This window comes from Papio anubis, chromosome 17 (assembly GCF_008728515.1).
Source record: "Papio anubis isolate 15944 chromosome 17, Panubis1.0, whole genome shotgun sequence".
Taxonomy (NCBI): Eukaryota; Metazoa; Chordata; class Mammalia; order Primates; family Cercopithecidae; genus Papio; species Papio anubis.
This window is the reverse complement of record NC_044992.1, coordinates 65,004,493-65,025,397: the sequence shown is the minus strand read 5'-3', so window position 1 is coordinate 65,025,397 and position 20,905 is coordinate 65,004,493. Positions and strand designations below refer to the sequence as shown.

The window sequence follows — 20,905 nt, the reverse complement described above, 5'->3', positions numbered from 1 at the left end:
TGAGGCGGGCAGATCACCTGAGGTGAAGAGTTTGAGACCTGCCTGGCCAACATAGCAAAACCCCATCTCCACTAAAAATACAAAAACTAGCTGGGTGTGGTGGCGCATGCCTGTAATCCCTGCTACTTGGGAGGCTGAAGCAGGAGAATCACTTGAACCCAGGAGGCGGAGGTTGCAGTGAGCCAAGATCGTGCCACTGCACTCCAGCCTAGGTGAAAAAGCAAAACTGTCTCAAAAAAAATAAAAAATTAGAGACTGCCCATGAGAATGTTCCCAGAAATTCACATGTTAAAAGCAAAACAAGAACTTAGGTAAAGGTTTACTCTGCTAGAATGTTTGATGGGAAATTTGGTGTTTTTGAATTTGGCAAAAACGTGGATGAGACAAGTGATTGATTGTCATGACTTTAAGTGCCACTGCTTGGCTTGCCAGCTATTGGGATTCTTAGAATGATACACGTTTTGGAAACACTAATCATATCTTCCCAACCATCTATGGAAACTTGTGATACTTCTCTTGCCACCTTTCTTTCTTTCTTTCTCCTTTTTTTTTTTTTTTTTTTAACTGTTTAAGGAATTTTTATTAAAGCAAGAATTTTACAATCCAAATTACATTTCCCTGCTCAGTTAGCAATTCTGTTACTTAAAACAGAACTGATATTTTGAGCTGTTCTACAGTAAAGAATTACAAAATTAAAGAAAGGAATGCTTTAAATTTTTGTACTTTGCTGAAATTATTTTCCCCAGGGTTTATAAAACAGTAATTTGTTTTTATATTTTACTATTTTTATGGGGTTTTTTTGTTGTTTTTAAATCAACAGGTAACCTAAGATGAGCATTATGTTTGCTAGACCTTCAGCCACTGTTCTTTAACAAGGCCAAAGGTCATGTGTGCCTTCCACTTTAACTTTACTGTCTTCATTGAATAGTCACATTCAGAGCTGATCAGGAATATGATACTTTTTTTCTTTCTTTTTTTTTTTTTTTAAAGAGACAGGGTCTCACCATATTGCCCAGGCTAGTCTCAAAATCCTGGGCTCAAGCGATTCCCGTCTCAGCCTCCCAAAGTGCTGGGATCACAGGTGTGAGCCACCGTGCCCAGCCCGGAACATGTATTTTGACAGTCCTTTGCTCCCTACCTGTCTCTGTGATCAGCCTGTGCACTTTTCCAGCACGGTGCTCCTCATCTAGGGCAGCTAGGACTGCGAGCTTCGGCAAGAAACACTTGTATTCCATTATGGAAAGAAAGTTAAATTTGTGTAAGCAAATAGACTCCAGTTCACTGCCAGGTCTAGAAGCCCCATCCACCAGCCTGCCTCTTCCTCTCTGCATGCCATTTTATTCTCCAATGTCCCTCTGCCTTCTAGATTGTGCCACGCTATGGTATGAACCCCACTTAAGTTTCTTTTTCTTTTTTTTTTTTTTGAGATGGAGTCTTGCTCTGTCACCCAGGCTGAAGTGCAGTGGCGCGATCTTGGCTCACTGCAACCTCCACCTCCCGGGTTCAAGCGATTCTCCTGCCTCAGCCTCCTGGGTAGCTGGGATTACAGGTGCACGCCACCACACCCAGCTAATTTTTTTTTGTATTTTTAGTAGAGACGGGGTTTCATCATGTTGGCCAGGCTGGTCTTGAACCCCTGACCTCAGGTGATCCGCCTGCCTTGGCTTCCTAAAGTGCTGGGATTACAGGCATGAGCACCGTGCCCAACCCTGCTAAAGTTTCATCTACACGTCCAATATTACCCAACTCTGTTACTGACACACAAGCTAACATTCAACATAGGCCGCAATATCATATTATCTTTCCCAATATCTTTTTCACTGAGTTCACTTAGGTTTAATCAGCACTTAACTACCCATGCTAATGGCAAGTAAGTAGCAGCTTGCAAAACCCAAGTGGTTAGATACTCTGAAATCAATGGAGTGCATTACTTTCTATTCCCTCCCAGCACCCAGCAGATTTGTCTTCATCATTAAATATGGAATGGAGACTGAAATTTTTGAATTAAAATGATGTTAACCTTTAAATTAGCATGTTGCTTCTCTCTTTTAGATAAAAGAAAACCAGAGAGCAAGTTATCTTTGAAACAGATATTTCAGAAAGTGGAGAATAGCTTTCCCTATGGTAGAAACCTAACTGTGTATTTGAATGGAATTATAGCATCAGATTTAAAAGCCTGTCTGTTAGCCTTAGAATGGTCATCCTCCTGATGAAGACCCACAGATGCCTGGGTCTGCATTTCATTTTCAGGTTCCAGGTGGTTGCTTTGGACTCTGGCCTCCCTACAGGTAGTTTCTCTGGTTGCAGAGTCATGAGTACTATAGAATTAGTGTTTTTGTTTTTGTTTTGTTTTTGAGATGAAATTTCGCTCTTGTTGCTCGGGCTGGAGTGCAATGGCACGATCTCGGCTCACTGCAACCTCCACCTCCCGGGTTCAAGTCAGTCTCCTGCCTCAGCCTCCCGAGTAGCTGGGATTACAGGCGCCCACCACCACGCGTGGCTAATTTTTTGTACTTTTAATAGAGACAGGGTTTCACCGTGTTGACCAGGCTGGTCTTGTACTCTTGATCTCGGGCAATCCACCCACCTCGGCCTCCCAAAGTGCTGGGATTACAGGCATAAGCCATCATGCCTGGCCTGTAGAGTTAGTCTTCTCTGCCTTGAATTTATTTCTACCAATTCTTGGTCCCTTGGAATCACTTCCCTAAAACTCAGCATTTATTCAAGGACCCTGGAACATCTTATGTTATAATAATTGTAAAGTTAGGTCTAAAGCATTTTCTTCCAAATCTTTGCTTGTTTTTGTTAAAAAAAAAACAAAAAACAAAAGTCACACTTTGCTAAACATGGCTGCTAGGAAGCCCTGAGCTGAACTTGCAGTTGACCTTACTTTTGCTAATGGTGTGGGATTTTACTGCATGCAATTTCTGCAACAACTTTTTCTATAGACCTGTTTTATAACTGTACCTCTTTTTATTTTTGTATGGATTTATCTATCCAAAATCTTATTGAACACATTTTTCTGAGCCACAGGAAGTACTTTTGGGAATGAGGTGGTGTGAATTACACAGAAAAAGCAGCACATTAAGGACACGCACAGGTGGAGCACTTAGTCACTCCCACTGGCCAACAGCGCTTGCTTAGGGAGCCAGAAGAGGAAAGCTCATTTAAAAATATGGTAAAATCTATGTGTGAGATGCTGAGTGATGCTCTCAGACAAAACCCAAAGATGATGACATCCTTGCAGACACCTAGGTGTGTATTTCTTCGTACTCTGGAAAATGATCAGTCAATGAAATGGACATTGTCTCTTTTCTTATCACTTGTAAATGTCAGTTTGGGGAACAAAAAAAATGCCACTTTATGGTGTGAAGTGCCCATCTACAATAGTCCTTGCAGAGCGGCTCAGAGAGTCCGTGGCATTAAAGATATGACAGTTACTGTGTATACAGTTAGCAGGGAAGGCGGCACAGCAGTATTTCCGAGTAGTGGAGCCCTACCAACACTCAGACCACACCCCCCGCATGCTGCATATTCATTGGCAGGAAAGGGTGCTTTTGTTTTATGAACAGTGTCCTCTGGTCTTTAGTATGCGTTGTGGGTTTTTTTTTTGTTTTTTTTGTTTTTTTTTTTTTGAGACTGAGTTTTCTCTTGTTCCCCAGGCTGGAGTGCAGTGGCACAATCTCAGCTCACTGCAACCTCCACCTCCCAGGTTCAAGTGATTCTCCTGCCTCAGCCTCCCAAGCAGCTGGGATTACAGCCACATGCCACTTTGCCCGGCTAATTTATGTATTTTTAGTAGAGACGGCGTTTCACCATGTTGGCCAGGCTGGTCTTGAACTCCTGACCTCAGGTGATCCACCCACCTTGGCCTCCCAAAGTGCTGGGATTACAGGTATGAGCCACCGCGCCCGGCCATGCATTGTGGTTTTCTTAATGCCCAGCTTTGTATGACGTCCTCTAGAATCCCCTTTGAGGCGTCGTTGAATTACATTTCCATTTTCTTTCATTAGGAAGCTATCTCTGGCCTGAAAAATAAAAACAATTTTATGGTTTCTCATAAAGGTGTAATTTTCCTTCACTCTTATTCACTTATTTTCACGATGGAGAGAAGAAAATTGTTTCTCCACAGGAATCAGAGTCCATCTTTTGCCTTTCATGTTAGTGATTCTCCCCCCTCATGGCTCCCTAAGAAAAACTAAAGCAATCTGAAAAGAAAAAAATGCAATCTTATAACAAAGTTGGCTTTGTCTTGATAAATACAATGATGGATGACCACAACCACTTGAGTCCTTTTGGGCAAATGAAGAATTCTCTGATTATATCTGAGAAGTGGAAACATATGAATTATATGTTCTGGTTCTTCAAATATCTTCTCCCTTTCCCTTCTTACATTGACCTAACTTGCCTGAAATTAGTGAAGCAAATCCGCAAGGGCAGAGGCTAGAAGTTTTTGAGGTTTGAAGCTTATAGGAGGGTCCTCTTTAAGAAAAACAATACAAAATATCTTACTTTCACAATTTTTTACAAAAACATATGACCACGTGAACATCCTGCCCAGGTCCCTCCTGGGCCTTGGAAAGGCCCGTGCAAGAGAGACCCTGAAGCTTGGACTTTACTGACTTCATGATAAGTCCATTTCTGTGGACACTGTATTGTGGCAAATGTCCATCTACACTATGCACACTCGAATTAGATACTTGTGTATGTGAACACGGGAACGTAGGTAATGCCTATACAGAGAATAAATAGAAATATACAAGGATAAATATAAAAACACAAGATTACATATTGAGTTTTAAATACACAAACACACAGATACTTTTTTTTCTATTTTTGTTGTTTCTAAAGATGATAGCCAGGCATGATCCCTCTTCTCCAGACTTTGAATTGCCTACCTGCATTTCAATGTTCGCTTTAAGGGGGAGGTAATCAATTTAGCACATTATCATTCAATCAGACAAGCTGACTCAAACACTGTTCTCTGAATTGGACTCATGCTGAGCAATCCTCTATTCTAGAAGCCAGGTGTGAGGGGTGGGAGGAAGGAAGCGGGTGCGGGTAGGGAGCCCATTGCCAGTAGACAGAGCATGGCTTGGTTTTTTCCCACCCTACAAGCAGTTCAGATACTGGTTTGGAGGTCTCCATTGAGGAGGGTCCTCTGGGTCTCCGTGGTCTCATTCAGCCGGGATTTGTCCTGCTTACTGTCACTCCGCTCCCCGTCATCTGTGCCGCTCACCTTGACCAAGCAGAGGACATTCTGGAAGCTCTTCTTGAAGTTGTCAGACAAGAAGGCGTATAGGATAGGGTTGGCACAGCTGTTAGCATAGGTGAGGACCACCACAAAGTCAAACATGCCTTTAAGGGCTGGGGTGGGACTGATGGCCATGGAGACGGAAGAAACGTTGAATATGTAGAAGGGAAGCCAGCAGAAGATGAAGACAGCCACCACGATGGACACCATTCGGGTGACCTTCTTCTCAGACTTCTTCCTCTTGGAGGAGCCCACTCGGATTCCAGAGGACTTCACCTTGATGATAATGAACAGGTAGCAAAGACAAATGATGGTGAGGGGTACCAGGAACCCCAGGATGAAAGTGTAGATGATGAACCCTGTGTACCAAGCCCCAGATTCACCTGGCCAGTTGATGGTGCAGCTGCTTCTCCCCCACTGGTTGCTCCGGAGCCCAGCATATATCATGATGGGCAAGATGACCAGCAGAGAGACTCCCCACACAGCCATGGTGATCATCTTGGCCGTCCGGGGTCTCCTCCACTTGGCCGACTTGATAGGGTGGACCACAGCCAGGTATCGGTCGATGCTCATCACTGTCAAGCAGAAGATGCTGGTGAACTGATTGATGCCATCCACAGTCATGACCACCCGGCAGATGGCCTTGCCAAAGGGCCAGTGGACCAGAGCCACCTGCATAGCCAAGAAAGGCAGACCCAACATGAAGAGCTCATCTGCGATGGCCAGGTTGAGGATGTAAATGTTGGTGATGGTCTTCATCTTGGCATAGCGGAGGATGACGTAAATGACAAGTGTGTTGCCACACAACCCAATGATGCAGACCACAAAATAGATGAATGTGAGGACTGCATTGCTCGTCAAGTCATAGTATGGCTCTGTCTGGTTTGAGGTGTTGGTTGACACCACAGAGCCATTCAGGTCAAATGGAATGGATAGCCATGTGTGGCTTCCATTGAGTGGCTTATCCACCATGTCCATGGCTGCTTTTCGGTCTTAGGCTAGGTCCAGTCAGTCCAGAGAGCTTATTCTCACCTTAATGGACCCTGGAGGCCAAGGATCCAGTGTGACATCTGGAAGGAAAAAAGGAAGATTGGCCCGTCGGTCACGAGCTGTTTAAACTCTCACCAAATTTACACATTTCTGGTTTACCCTCTCAGACATACTCTTACATTGAAAAATGTATTATCTTTCCGCATCAACATTAAGCTCTAGAGTTTCTCATCAGTTTTTGAGTAGTTTTTCCAATACTAGGGAAGGGTTTGAGTTCAGCCATCATCTGCTGACGCACATGTTGGGGAGGGCTGTGGCTTCAAAAAGCACATACTTTGACCCCTACGAAGTTGACTGATCTAAACTGCAGAAAGGCAGAGCTTGCAGAAGTTCAGCGCCTGACCTCAGAAGGGTCTGACACTGACATTCCTGGCCTCTTCCCTACCAGGAAGTCTGTGCTGACTTGCTGACCGCCTTGGAGTCTTTCCGTTCTGAAAATGCCATAGTGGAAAAAACCCAGACTCTAGAGGTAGAACAAACCGGGTTCCACTGCTGAGCCCGTGTGACCGCATGCCTGGTCCTTAATGGTTCTGACTCTTATTTGTTCACATGGGGGTGTCATGAAGGTTAAATGATGGAATGTATGTGAAAACGCCGAGCATTGCGTTGGGCTCATAATGGGAACCTCGTAAGTGTTGTTTTGCCCCCATGTTTTCCTCTACCATCTCATTATCTCTGATGTATTGAAGTCTACCTGCATGGTGAACCAATTTATAGTCTTCAGTATTAAAAATAAAAGTCTGGTTTGCTTTCATTTTTTTAAATGTAGGCTTCAGTTTATTTTTTGTTTTTCTTCTATTTTTGTTTTCCAGTACCTAATGCTTGACTTCCTCAAGAGCTCCTTCCCAAAGTCCCTAAGGGGATGCTGCTCCCAAGTGCTGTAACACCCCAGAGAATTTGCCTGCCATTTTCTAATTAAGGACAAAAACGGGAAGCAGGTGTGCGACACAAGCTCTTTCATAGAAGTAAGCAGAAGGCTTCCAGCACTGATAGAATTCATTCACACCCACGATTCCCTTGATCTCCCCAACTGTCCTAGGTGGTAGGGATAATTACCCCCATTTTAGAGATGTTGAAACTGAGGCTTAGACAGTTTAAGGAGCTCACTCCCATTCTCTTGAACATAACTGGTGCAGCTGGGATGTGAACACAGGCCACCTGGCCCCAAGTCTTTTGCACGTCTCAAGGCATCCCCTCTGCTCCTCAGTGGCCGAGAGATTGAACAGCTGATAACTGGGCTTTGGTTTGAAGCAACTGACTCCTGTGTTACTTCCTTGCTGAGAAAATAATTGGAACACTATTGGCTTGGCTTAAGATCTAAAACGATAGTTCATCCCATAGTTAAATGATTGATATACAGCCATTCAAAAAATATCATGGGGTTAGGGTGGGGAGGAGGCTTCTTTGTGCTGACAGCAGGGATGTAGAAATGAACAAACTGACCCGGCACGGTGGCTCACGCCTGTAATCCCAGCACTTTGGGAGGCCGAGGCAGGTGGATCACGAGGTCAAGAGATTGAGACCATCCTGGCTAACACGGTGAAACCCCGTCTCTACTAAAAAATACAAAAAATTAGCCGGGCATGGTAGCGGGCGCCTGTAGTCCCAGCTACTCGGGGGGCTGAGGCAGGAGAATGGTGTGAACCCGGGAGGCGGAGCTTGCAATGAGCCGAGATCGCGCCACTGCACTCCAGCCTGGGCGACACAGCGAGACTCGGTCTCAAAAAAAAAAAAAAAAAAAAAAGAACAAACTTGGCTAGTGCCCTCTAGAAGGTGATAATTTAAAAGGGGAGATAGGAAAGGAAGTCAGCTCATATAGGGTGGGAATTGCATGAGAGATAAATGACCGACTTAAGAATGCCTTCCTTTCCTGGGGGACTCAGAGGAGGCTTCCAAAGAGAAATGTTTGAGCTGGGTCTTGGGTGTATGAAGAGTGAGGCAGGAGGACAGCAAAGAGGCCAATCTAGGAAGAGGCGAGATGTTCAAAGGGTGTTATGTTCAGCAGAGCGGGAATAATTCACTCGGCTGACACATTTCCCCTGAGCTAGGTACTTTTCCTGGTGCCTGGGTGTAGATGGAAGATTACTCCTTAATCCCTGGAAAGACTTCAGATGAGTTAAAGGAGACTTGGCCAGCAACAAGTACTTGAGGATCCTTGCTCACCTTTGCCTCTGATCCATTTTGAACTGCCAGGTGCCTTGCTGGTTCCTTCTGTGCTCATTTCCCTACCACACAACTGTCTGTGGAGTGAGACCTGGGCTTTGTGGCTGACCATTTTGTGAAGTATTTGGGGGACCTGGAATTTCATGTCTGTATTGGGTAAAAAACCATAGACTGGCAGCAATTAAAACAGAAGCTGTACAGAAACTGTGGTTAGTATCCCTGGATTAACTTGGGTAGTTTCATTATCATTTCTAACTATCTTGTCAGTTGGATTAATTCTACAGAGCCAGAATCCTATTCAAGCTGCCTGCAATTAGAGTGTACCTTATCACGGGGATTTCCAGGGGCCCATCTATATAACATGAATGGTCACACTCCAATGTCCAGGTAACCCGGAGTCCCCCTGGGCCGGCAGAGCCCCTGTCTAAGAGCTTTTGGGCCAGGAACGATGATGGTGCAGGGAGTATGAGGGAGGGTTGAATGTTGCTTTCCAGCCTTAACTTGGTCATTTTAACTGGGGTTTCACTCAACAAGACAGAATTGCTTAATGGTAGCAACAGACAGGGTTCAGAGTCTTGGTGAAGGTGGTGGAGGTGGGAGGCTGGGGAGCCGGTTGAGAGTGGGAAGGCTCCTCTAAGCAAGAAATGAACTTAAATCATGGGGAGATTTATTTAACAAAGAAGTCAGCCGCTTAAGGTCTTCTAGAGATTTCTGTTTCCTTTTTGTTTCAGAGAAAGAATATTCCAATGCCAGGCAGCCAATTCTTGTTGAATTGTGGTTAAATTAAATGTACAAGGAAGTTTGGTTTTCTGCATTCTTTGTTTTTCCAGCCCAATAATTGTTAGATGCTGGAAATGGCTAGTGGTTGGTTTCCTCTGAACCAAGTCCAGGCTCTGTGGAGAGGAGGGTAAGAATGGTCTCACGCACCTGCACCCCCGCCTCCCTTTTACGTAGGGGCTGTGGTTACCAGCCCAAAAAATGAGTGTTGGGATGGCGACCGGACATCAGGGGAGGTCCTAAATCCTGCTCAGCTTCAGTTTCTCCTCTCCCCATCATCTTTCCGCATTCACTTTCCACCCCCGCCTCCCTTGGGGCCTTCAGAACCCGGCTTGGCCTCTGCGCCGCTGGAGCGAGAGCCCCCACTAGCAGGGTGATAAAAGCCCCTGTGGGCCACCGCGGCGCGTGAGCGCCTGGGAAAAGCCGGGGCGGTGCTGGCCTACGGGGTTGAGAAACGGAGGCGCGAGTGTCAGGACCGCGGAGCCGATGCTCCCCCGGCTGGCACAGAAAGTCCTCCTGGCCATCCAACTCGCTGATCCTCAGAGCAAGGGTTTCCCAAAGAACTCCGTGCCATTTCCAGGAAGACGAGGGAAGAGTGAAGATTGTAGCGCCAGCACGCCCAGTCTCTAAACGCAGAGCAGGGGTGCCGGGGGTGGGGTGGGGCGCTGAGGACAGAGACATCGGGGCGCAGAAGACAGTCGCTTGGGGACTTGGCCAGCGGCTTTCGGGCACGGGCTATGCAGTGGTTTGGTCTCTCCAAACCTAGATAAACCGTCCTTTCTGTCCCGAGGTGGGGGACGGGGACCGATCCTAGATCGTTCAGCGTCTATCTCCCCGGCTGGGCGAGGAAAAGACAGGAGAGAAGCCTCCCATTCTCCGCTCTGCGCCCGCCGCCTGCCTCTGGCAGGCTCGGATCTCCGGGTGCGCTCCCCCAGGAGCACCAGCTAGCACCTCACGGCCTCGCTCCTCTCGCGCCGGGTCTCTTTTGCAGGGCGCTGGGAGAGAAGTTGTCATCCGTCGCAGCTACCACCTGAAATCTCGGGCTAAAGGGCACACGCCACACACACGGGCATGAGGCTGTGAGGACACGTCGGTTCCAGCACACTCTACCCACAGCCCCCTTACTCAGGCAGGGGTACCCGCTGTCGTTCATTCCTACTACAATCACCCCAAAAAGCACAAGAGCGGAGAATCACGTCCCGGGACCTACACTCAGGCACTCGGATGGGCACACCACCATCAGCGCAGATGCACACAGGTGCCCAAGTGCGCTTCTCGCTCCCTCCATCTCTATCTCACGCACGCACACACACACACACACACACACCACTCCTCACCTTTGCTCTTCCGCTGCAATCCGCTAACTCCGGTCTCCCACACCCAGCGGTTGTCCCCGAGCCAGCTGGGCGCCGCGGCGCGCAGCAGCTTGGCTAGCGCCCGGCGCCGAACGTTTGGTGTTTCTGGCTCCTCGACCCTCTTGTGCCGGCTCCCACTAGCCCCTCGCCCGTAGAGAGCTCGCCTTGCCCGCAAACCCCCCGGCGCCAAGCCTCAGACTGGGGCTCTGGGCGCGGGTGGTCTTGCGAGCGCGCGCGCATGGGTGGCTGCGCCGCTTGGACTGGCCCAGCCAGCCCGGGCCCCTCGGCACATTTCCCCACGCCCCCCTCCCGCTACGTCACAGCGGCTTCGCTCCGCCCTCCCCCAACCCCTCCTCCCGGGTCCTGTAGAAGGACAAGGATGAGACCGACTGAAACGCCTGCAGGTGGCTGCGGGCAGAGCTTACAGACAGCCGGGGAGCGGGAAGAGAGGGGACCCGCATGCAGGGGCGTGAAAGGTTAAGCGTTTTCGTTCTCTTCAAGACTCATGGCAAGGACAAGCAATATTTTCCCTCTGATTTCACAGAATCGAGCATATTCTAGGCAGCTGGAGTGGCGGCCGGGGTGACCCAGATTTACACCGGGACCTCTGTGATTTTCTTAGCCAAACAAGTTAGCAAAACTGTGTTTACCGTGGGCCAGCCCCGGGTGCAGGGCGCAGGGCGCAGGGCGCAGGGCGCAGGGCCAGGCTAAGGATAGGGAGAAAAAGCGCTCAGGGGACAGCGCTTCTCCATGCAGTTCCCAATGAGCGCAGGGCATGTAAACCCACACCTGGAGTCCAAGATTCAGTCCTAGGAGCCATCAGAGGGTCAGTGGAGGTCGACTGGTCCCAGCTGTCCCTGCGTCCCACAGCTTGGAGGTGCAGCGGCCATACAGGTGGTCCCCTTGCTGTAGCCACGTCAGTCAGCACCTGCTGGTCTGACCCAGCACAGTCCCTCCTACATGCTGTGAGGGAGCAAAGGGGAACAGGCAAGAAGTGGGAGTTACATCACATGGAGTGGCAGCTATTTCTTTTTGACTGTGATGATTCAGCCTCTTTTCCAATAGTTTAATAAGTCATAATCAATCCTGCAGCCTCCCCTTCCTCACCCTCCTCCAAGTACATACGTACACACACGCACACATACACCATCCTCAGTACAGTTTTAGAGGATGTGAAAACAGAAAGCAAACCCCAACTAGCTTTCTGTGTGAGCTGAACTGCCTTGATTTGTCCATCCTATTATTTGATTTAGAATTCACCAGGGAAAAGTAAAAGTCCAGAAGCTGTGTGGCAGGTGCGGTGAGCCCTAGAGATAGATGAGTGACATGGGAAAGGAACCACCAGGTACGGTAGCAGCCAGCTGCTCTCTTCTATCTGGACCAAACCATATCTTGGGGTACCCACTGTAAGATGGGGATCCTCTCTGAGAGGCCGGGGAGCGGGAAGAGAGGGGACCCGCATGCGGGGGTGTGAAAGGTTAAGCGTTTTCGCTTCATGGTAGGGCTTAACTCTTGGCATCCTGGAGCTCAGGCAAGATGGAAATTGAGCTGCAATTGCCTTAAGTTCCAGGAGTCAGTCCCGGATCCAGCATCTCTTTTAGACGTGTGCATGCAATTGGAAGGGCTGGGGTGAGTAGCTCACAAGAAGAGGACTGTGTCTGCTCGCCATTAGTGAGAAGAGGGAGAGGCAGAGAGGTAATAATAATATCAGGAGGGCATCGTGGAATTGCACTCAGAGGAACTCGCCATCCTCTGGTCACACAGTTGCTGCAATGCCTGTTGCCACCTCCAGTTTAAAACCAGTAACCTGACTGGTTTCCAGGAAAAGAAGGAAGAGCCAGGAAGTGTCCACTCTGCCCTCAAATTCCTTCCCTTTGTACCATGTTATCTTTTAAAAGTTCTCAAACGGTTAATACCAAATTTATGTTTCATTAAAAAAATAATAACTGGAGGCAGCAGAGTCCGAGATGATGCTGCTGTTCTACCCTGGCTGCCGGGACAGGCTGATCGTGGAGGAGGGACAGCGCTGCCACCGCTTCGCCTGCAACACGTGGCCCTGTGTGCACAACATCACCCACAAGGTAACAAATTGGAAGTACTCAAAGCTGAAAGAAGTGGATGATGGACCTGGGAGAGCAGCTGCCTGGGAGGATGTTGACTCTACTACAGAGTCGTGTCCTAAATGAGAACCTCCTTGTGCTTCCTGCATGTAGCTTCAGACCCGTTCTGCAGATGAGCCAAAGACCACCTTCTACCAGTGCTGCAGGGCTCAGTGTGGACACCACGGCAGGGATTAGGGCAAGGACAGCCCAGCTGCCTGAGTGTCTGCTTACCTCAGGGTAGATGGTCAGCTGGGGGTATGAATCGTGTGTCCTGAGGGTCTTTGCTGGTGTGGTGGAAAGCTAACCCTTTTGAGGTGAAGAGTCAGGGTGTCAGGAAATGTGGCCTATCTGCCAGTCACAGCAGATGAAATCATTGATGTCCAGGGAGTGTTTCTGTGTAGGGAGGACACCCATAACTAAGTATGCTCTGTTTGAAGTTCCTTCCCTCCCTCCCTCCCCTTTCTTTCTTTCTTTCTTTCTTTCTTTCTTTCTTTCTTTCTTTCTTTCTTTCTTTCTTTCTTTCTTTCTTTCTTTCTTTCTTTCTTTTTCTTTCTTTTCTTTCTTCTTTCTTTCTTTCTTTTCTTCTTTCTCTTTCTTTCCCCTTCCTTCCTTTCTTCCTTCCTTCTTTCTTTTTCTTTCTTTCTTTTTTTTTTATGGAGTCTTGCTCTGCCACCCAGGCTGGAGTGCAGTGGCACAATCTCGGCTCACTGCAAGCTCTGCCTCCCGGGTTCACGCCATTCTTCTGCCTCAGCCTCCCGAGTAGCTGGGGCTACAGGCACTCGCCACCACACCTGGCTAATTTTTTGTAGTTTTAGTAGAGATGGGGTTTCACCGTGTTAGCCAGGATGGCCTCAATCTCCTGACCTCATGATTTGCCCGCCTCTGCCTCCCAAAGTGCTGGGATTACAGGCGTGAGCCACCATGCCAGACCTCTTTTTTTTTTTGAGATGGAGTTTTGCTCTTGTTGCCCAGGCTGGAGTATAGAGGCGTGATCTCGGCCCACTGCAGCCTCCGCCTCCCGGGTTCAAGCGATTCTCCTGCCTCAGCTTCCCAAGTAGCTGGGATTACAGGTGCCCACCATCACGCCTGGTTAATTTTTTATATTTTTAGTAGAAACAGAGTTTTGCCATGCTGGCCAGGCTGGTCTCAAACTCCTGACCTCAGGTGATCCGCCCGCCTCAGCCTCCCAAAGTGCTGGGATTACAGGTGTGAGCCGCTGCGCCTAGCCCTGTTCTTTCATCTTTTACATTTATTGGCAGTTGACATTGCCTTACCCCAATCAACACTCTTAAGTATTTGTACTGTTTGCACAACTTAGTACATTAAATGTTTCTAAATATTTAACTGTTAATTGTAAATTTGTTTATTACTTACTTTATTCAAATTTTATTCTGAATATTTCATTAAAATGGAAGGTCTAAAAAGACAATAATAATAACTGGCTGTAATCCCAGCACTTTGGGAGGCCAAGGTGGGCACCATGCCTGGCTAATTTTTGTAGGAGTTTGAGACAGGCCTGGGCAGCATGGCAAAACCCAGTCTCTACAAAAACAAAAAATTAAAAAATTAACTGGTCATGGTGGTGTGTGCCTGTAGTCCCAGCTATTCAGGAGGCTGAGGTAGGAGGATCACTTGAGCCCAGAGAGGTGGAGGCTGCAGCGAGCCGTGATCAGGCCACTCACTCCAACCTGGGTGACAGAGTGAAACCCTGTCTCAACAAAACAAAACAAAATGAAAAAACACTGTTTTCTTACCCATGCAAGAAATGAAACACTGGCTCTCAACATGCCCCCAACCCAAAGGCGACTTTGATGAAGCAATGCACTTTTTTTTTGTTTTTAATTTTAATATGAGTACTGCTAGCAAAAACAGACTGCTTCTGGAGGTTCAACCAAATAACCATCACCCTTCTAGGCAACTTGGGTGAGTTGTTGGTGGCTCTCTGTATGCTCTTATTTATTTATTTATTTAGAGACAGGTTCTCACTCTGTTGCCCAGTCTGGAGTGCAGTGGCGTGATCTCAGCTCACTGTGCCTCCACCTCCTAGGATCAAGCGATTCTCGTGCCTTAGTGTCCCGAGTAGCTGGGATTACAGGTGTGCGCCACCATGCCCTGCTAAGTTTTGTATTTTTAGCAGAGACTGGGTTTCACCATGTTGCCCAGGCTGGTCTCAAACTCCTGACCTCAAGTGATTCACCCACCTCGGGCTCCCAAAGTGCTGGGATTACAGGTGTGAGCCACCACACCAGGCCTAATTTTTATATTTTTGAGACAGAGTCTCACTCTATTGTCCAAGCTGGAGTGCAGTGGTGTGATGTCGGCTCACAGCAATCTCTGCCTCCCAAGTGATTCTGCTGCCTCAGCCTCCCGAGTAGCTGGGACTCCAGGCAGGTGCCACCATGCCTGGCTAATTTTTGTAATTTTAGTAAAGACGGGGTTTCACCATGTTGGCCAGGCTGGTTTTGAACTCCTGACTTCAGGTAATCACCCACCTCGGCCTCCTGAATAGGCTGAATAATCCCAAAGTGCTGGGATTACAGGTGTGAGCCACCACATGTAGCCCTGTATGCTCTTTAATGTGGATGACCAAATAAAGCAACATCCGCCTCCATGTACTTTCCTTGTCAAGCCTTCCCCTCCTTATCAGATAGGGCAGGCCCAGCCTGGAGAAAGCACTGATGCACCCACGTTAGGCGCACCTGTCTTACTGCAGCTGACTGAGTGGACTCTGAACAACATTGACCTTGACAGCAGAAATGTGTCATCTCGGATGATTGTTGATTTTTCCCAGAAAATGTATGCCTCTCTCTTCTCTCCCCACCTCTGAAGGCCTCCAAGGAGCTGTTTGGGCTGCCACCTGCACTCAGGGGCCAACCTCAAGTTCCTATTCTGCCTTTGGCTCCCCCACGCTTTTTTGACTCTGCCCTCCATCTGCTGAATGAAGTCTGAGCTGTAATCCACATTGGGCTGCCTCTTCTTCCTCTGCAGCTTGGTTAGTAACTAAGTAACAAAACCTTGAGCCAGAAAAACAGAGGGGTTGGAGAGGAGATAACCTTCCAACTGGCTTGTTTGATATCTTTAAAGCAATTAAATAACACCCTTCCCTCTGTCAGCAGTTATCAGAGAGACAATAGGTGGCAGGAAATTAAGAAAAGGAGGAGGACAAAGGGCCAGGCCAGTGTCCAGCCCCTTCCATGGGGAGGGGCTGCTCGGTTCACTCTTGCCAAGAGAAGTTCATAGTCTAGGAGCTCCACAGGGAAGACACAATTCCCAAACAGGTCATTATGTCTCTGAGTGGCTTAATAAATTAAATGGGGGAAATTGTTACTCTGCAATCAATTTAGTGAAAGTAAGTATTGCAATTAAGCCTGGAGGAAAGCAACAGAGCCCTGAGGGGAGGATTGGAAGTGTTTGGGAGTGTTAGATACCAATCTGAGTATCTAGTGTGGTTTTTATCATCTTTATGGGAATGTCAGGGTGAGGTTTACCATTTCTATTGATGAGAAAAGGGCAATGCTCCTGCCGTGGAGAACATCAGATATCCTGTGGTCTGAGGGGGCGGGGAGAAGATAATCCGCATGGTGATCATAGTACCTTGACTTCCTGGGACACTCTTGTTTTTAGCTGTTCTTTCCCTTGTCCCCCACAAACCATCCGCATTTTACGAAAATGGAAATGTCAGCACGTAAAAGCCTTTCTGATACCATGGGTCCTGATGTTTAGTTTGGAAAATATAGAATATAGTCACCATATCGCTGTTTGAAAATTTAAGGGCTGGGCACAGTGACTCATGCCTGTAATCCCAGCATTTTGGGAGGCTGCAGAAGGAGGATCACTTGAGTCCAGGAGTTTGAGACCATCCTGGGCAATATAGTGAGACCTCATCTCTCAAAAAAAAAAAAAAATCAGCCAAGCATGGTGGTGCACACCTGTAGTTCCAGCTACTTGAGGGGCTGACATGGGGGGATCTCCTGAGCTCAAGAGGTGGAGGCTGCAGTGAGCCAAGATCATGCCACTACACTCCCGCCTGGGTGACAGAGCAAGACCCTGTTTCCAAAAAAAAAAAGGGAAGTGGGGGGTTATTTGGCATAGTCGATTTAATAGTCTCTTCAAATACACAAAAAATTCAAATGAGGATCTCTCTTCCTCTCTCTCCCTAGCCCTCAACAGCTCTGAGTCTGGCATGGCGTGTCACCATTTTTCTCTATTAGCAACCTCGACCCTCAGGGAATACATCGGCCAGTAGGCAATAGAAGCTCTTTGGAAACCACCGCCAAACAAGTCTAGAATCAGGAGTGGTGGTTAGAAGACGCTGTGCTCTAGATAGGATTCCTTTTTTTCTTCTCTCCCCCTTTTTGGCAGAAATGCATATACACATAACATCCTGGAGCCAGAAGGGTCCTTAGACATTCTCAGGTTTACAGCCTACATCCCATCGTTATCGAAGTAAAGATACCAGGCTCAGAGAGGACAGGTGACTTGCCCAAGGCCACCCAGCAAGGGAGTGGCAAAGTCAGGAGTCAAATGAATCGCAGACTCATGCCTCCTTCCACAGGGACCCCACCCACACGGGGTATGAAAGCTGGAGGAGAGGAGTCCCCAGCTCCCCCACTGTCTGTCCCAGCACGTCTCTGGCACCAGAACATTTTCCCTGATAACCACATCCCTGCTGCTCTTACCTGGCTCAGCTCCTCTATTTCAGTGCCATGGTGACAGAGTTAGAAAACTTGAGGCTGTCTCCTGTTGTGACTTTTCCCAGAGTGTGCTTCCCGGACCATTAATTCTCAGAGCTAGATGCTGTGTAGAAAAATCAGCTGAGCGTGGTGACTCACACCTGTAATCCCAGTACTTTGAGAGGCCAAGGCAGGTGGATCCCTTGAGCCCAGGAGTTCGAGACTAGCTTGACCAACATGGTGAGACCCCTGTCTCTACTAAAAATACAAAAAATAGCCGGGCATGGTGGTGTGCACCTGTAATTCCAGCTACTTGGGTGGCTGAGGCACGAGAATCACTTGAACCTGGGAGGCGGAGGTTGCAGTGTGCCGAGATTGCACCACCACATTCCAGCCTGGGCAACAGAGTGAGACTCTGTCTCTCGAGGAAAAAAAGAAAAAGAAAAAGAGCACAGGCAACTCTGGGAAATGGTGCACAACCGCACATTCACCCCATGTCCTGAAGATTCACATTCATAAATATATATATATATATATATATTTTTTTTTTTTTTGAGATAGGGTCTCACTGTGTCTCTCAGGCAGCAGTGCCGTGAGAGTTCAAGCCCAGGCTTGAGCCGTTCTCCCATCTCAGCCTCCCAAGTCACTGAGACTATGCCCGGCTAATGTTTGTATTTTTTATAGAGCTAGGGTTTTGCCATGTTGCCCAGGTTGGTCTCAAATTCCTAAGCTCAAGTGATCTGCTGGCCTCAGCCTCCCAAAGTACTGGGATTACAGGTGTGAGCCACCACGCCTGGCCTCACAGGCTTATTATATCCATTATGTGCGGGGCGCACTGAGTGTTTCACACATCTTTCATCTCATTTAATTCTCTCAACCTTTGTGGCACATGACTTTACCAGTAGTAACATTGGTATTTTGAGAAATCTTGCAGTAAAGACACCTGTTGATCTTGAAGCCAGTGCTTCCCAACTTATTCAGCCGTGGATTCCCTGTGAGTAATTTCCCCTGTATTTCCCTGAGTAATTTTCAACACCTATTCTGTGCTTACTGTATGCCAAGCACTGTGCTAGATGCTTTCTATTAACTCATTTAATCCTCACTGTAATCCTATGAAGCACCGTCAGCATTATGAATCCCCCCTTTTGTGAATGAAGTAAGCAAGGCACAGAGAGGTTAAGTACCCTGCCCAAGGTCACACAGATAGCAGTGACAATTTAACTCCCAAATCCTGAACATAATTATGCAGAGCAACAATCCATTGGCAAATGGGACTCCCACCTTCCTTAATCGTTCTTAGAGGCTGATTACAATACAAGAGAGACAATCCCTTCCCCTGATCGATAGCCGCGATTGTTTGTTGTTGTTGTTTGAGACAGTCTCGTTCTGTTGCCTAAGCTGAAGTTCAGTGGATTGATCACCGCTCACTGCAGCCTTGACCTCCTGTGCTCAAGTGATCCTCTCACCTCAGCCTGCCGAGTAGCTAGGACTACGGGCATGCACCAGCACGCCTGGCGAATTTTTTAATTAGTATTTTTTTTTTTTGTACAGACAGGGTCTCACTATGTTGCCCAGGATGGTCTTGAACTCATGGGCTCACATGATCCCCTCGACTCCCGCCTCGAACCTCCAAAGTGCTGGGATTACAGGTATGAGCCACCATGCCCGGCCCACAATTGTTTTAAGCCCTTCTCCAGGCAGTTACTCTCCCATCCTCAGAGTGTCTCTGTGGATGAGTTCTGGATTGTTTCCAAGTTCTCTGAGGCTCTGACAATCATCCAGGCCTCCTAGAAGAATCTTTTTCTTCTCCCTTCCAGAGTGACCCAAGTGACAAGAAGTGCCTGGTGCCCTCCTGCTGTGTGACTCCCTCCGCCCCCACCCCCCGCCAAATGCTGAATTGCCTTATTAGCCGAATCAGAAGGGCAGCCTCTTCCCCAGAAGAGGAGCTGCTGCTGGGGGGAAGATCTGGGGGGAGATTTATAGACTCACAGCAGCAGAACGCCCCTCTGAGAGCACCTGTCAGGGCTTCAAGACAATTTTTAAAACTCCCCAGGAAAATTACCTGGGGAGTTTTAAAACTAAGGGTGCCCCGGCTCCGTCCTTAGCAATTCTCATTTAATTTTTGGCATGGGGCCCAGGTAATGTTTTCAAGCTCCCCAGTTGACTTTCATGTGAGCTAGAGCTGAGAACCACTGAGAGTTAAACTGTCTCGTTTCAGATGTGGAGGAACTTTAGATCAGGAAGCAGGAAAGACTGTCTCGGGTCAGGCCACAGGCAACTCAGGAGCTCTCCTCCCCCAGGGAGGAGACTGTGGGCTCACGCTGCACTGGTCACCCTGGGAACCCTGCTATCTGGGCAGAGGGCGCTCTGAGCAGGGTTTGTGCAGCCGTGGGGCTGGGAGTCTCTGTTCCATGAGCAGATGGAACCAGAGTTTTCTCTCTCATAAGGAAAATCCCCTTCAATTACCTCTCCTCTCCTAGTGCGATAGCAGGGTAGACACCTCACCTTACTTCCCTTTGGCAAGATGCACTGGTTCCTGTAGAACGGGTGTTTCACAGCTTGTGAAGGGGCAGCAACTTCACAAATGGGCCAGAACCAGTAATTAGGGTCCTCGTTGTAATGACAGCAACGAAGGTCAGAATCTGATTTAATCATGGCCAAAGTTGACCACACTGGCCTTTTCCCTACTGGGGTCTGTGTTCCCGTGTGTTCAGCAACCGGGTACCTGGGTGAGGCTCCCACGGATAGCTCCTCCTTGCTCTGGAAATTCTCCTTGTCCTATTCTCCTTGTGCTGGCGGCTCAAACGGTAGCTCCTCCCTAACGGGACGCAAAATATTTAACATTTAATAGGGCTTTGGGGAGGTGCAGACCCAGAAGAGAGGATTTCCAAGTGGAGATGTTGGCACAGCGTTGACAGGAGGTGGGGGTGGGCGGGTCTTCATGCTGAGCGGCGTCCCATCTCTTATCACAGAGCCCGTTTCTCTCTCCCTCTCTCTGAGTCAGGAATTTCTGCTGCTGAAGGGCTTCTGCCCCCCGGAAGAAGCAAACACCAGGAGTGAATCCAGCCACTGCAGCTGATATAGCTCAATTACGTTTCCAAAGAGGCTGCAGTTCCTTAGCTGGCCCCGTGGTGGGGTGAGCGCATAGAACTCACCTCCCGGGCGGCCTCTGCGAGCTTGGGCACCGGGCCTTGCAGGATGGGGCCCAAACGTCCACCCCAAGGCCTTTCTTTTCTCTTTTCTCACTCCCGCCCCATCCTCCTGCCAGTCTGGGGATGCGATGCTGCCCTGTTAGAATCAGGATGATGGCAGTGCCTTGGAACCCAGATTCTGGCGTTTTCTGTCTCCCCTTTTCATGGTGGCTTTCCTCTCTCTGGCCTCACTGACAAAGATAATGTCCTCTATCCGAGATCACGGTGTCCTTCTTGGGAAGAGGCAGGCATGAGATTGCTAGAGGCCCAGGTGAGAAGTTATTGAGGGCAGATGTCAGTTCTGCAAAGGGAGTGGATTCTGCAAAGACAAGTGGATTTG

General features: G+C 48.3%; 3 protein-coding genes across 7 annotated transcripts in view; 2 read left to right on the top strand and 1 right to left on the bottom strand.

The window, feature by feature from the left end:
* Positions 1-13,153, top strand: part of LOC101009968 (DNA-directed RNA polymerase III subunit RPC10-like) — a 31,089-nt gene extending 17,936 nt beyond the window's left edge. Inside the window, 1 exon segment of the mRNA XM_009191146.4 lies at positions 12,552-13,153. Coding sequence (XP_009189410.1) covers positions 12,552-12,896 — 345 coding nt within the window. The 3' untranslated portion in view covers positions 12,897-13,153.
* SLC39A11 (solute carrier family 39 member 11) overlaps positions 1-20,905 on the top strand; it is a 561,386-nt gene that overhangs the window by 17,950 nt on the left and 522,531 nt on the right. The window lies entirely within an intron of this gene.
* SSTR2 (somatostatin receptor 2) lies at positions 543-11,435 on the bottom strand. 2 transcript variants are annotated; one of them, XM_003913361.4, is made up of 2 exons: positions 10,582-10,894; positions 543-6,324 (listed from the first exon to the last, which is right to left on the bottom strand). In XM_003913361.4, exon 2 carries the CDS (start codon positions 6,230-6,232, stop codon positions 5,123-5,125), a length of 1,110 nt encoding a protein of 369 aa, XP_003913410.1. In that variant the 5' UTR covers positions 6,233-6,324; positions 10,582-10,894; the 3' UTR covers positions 543-5,122. The 2 variants fall into 2 exon arrangements, with proteins under 2 accessions (XP_003913410.1, XP_009189409.1); XM_009191145.4 differs by lacking the exon at positions 10,582-10,894 and adding an exon at positions 11,389-11,435 and having other exon boundaries at positions 4,509-6,324.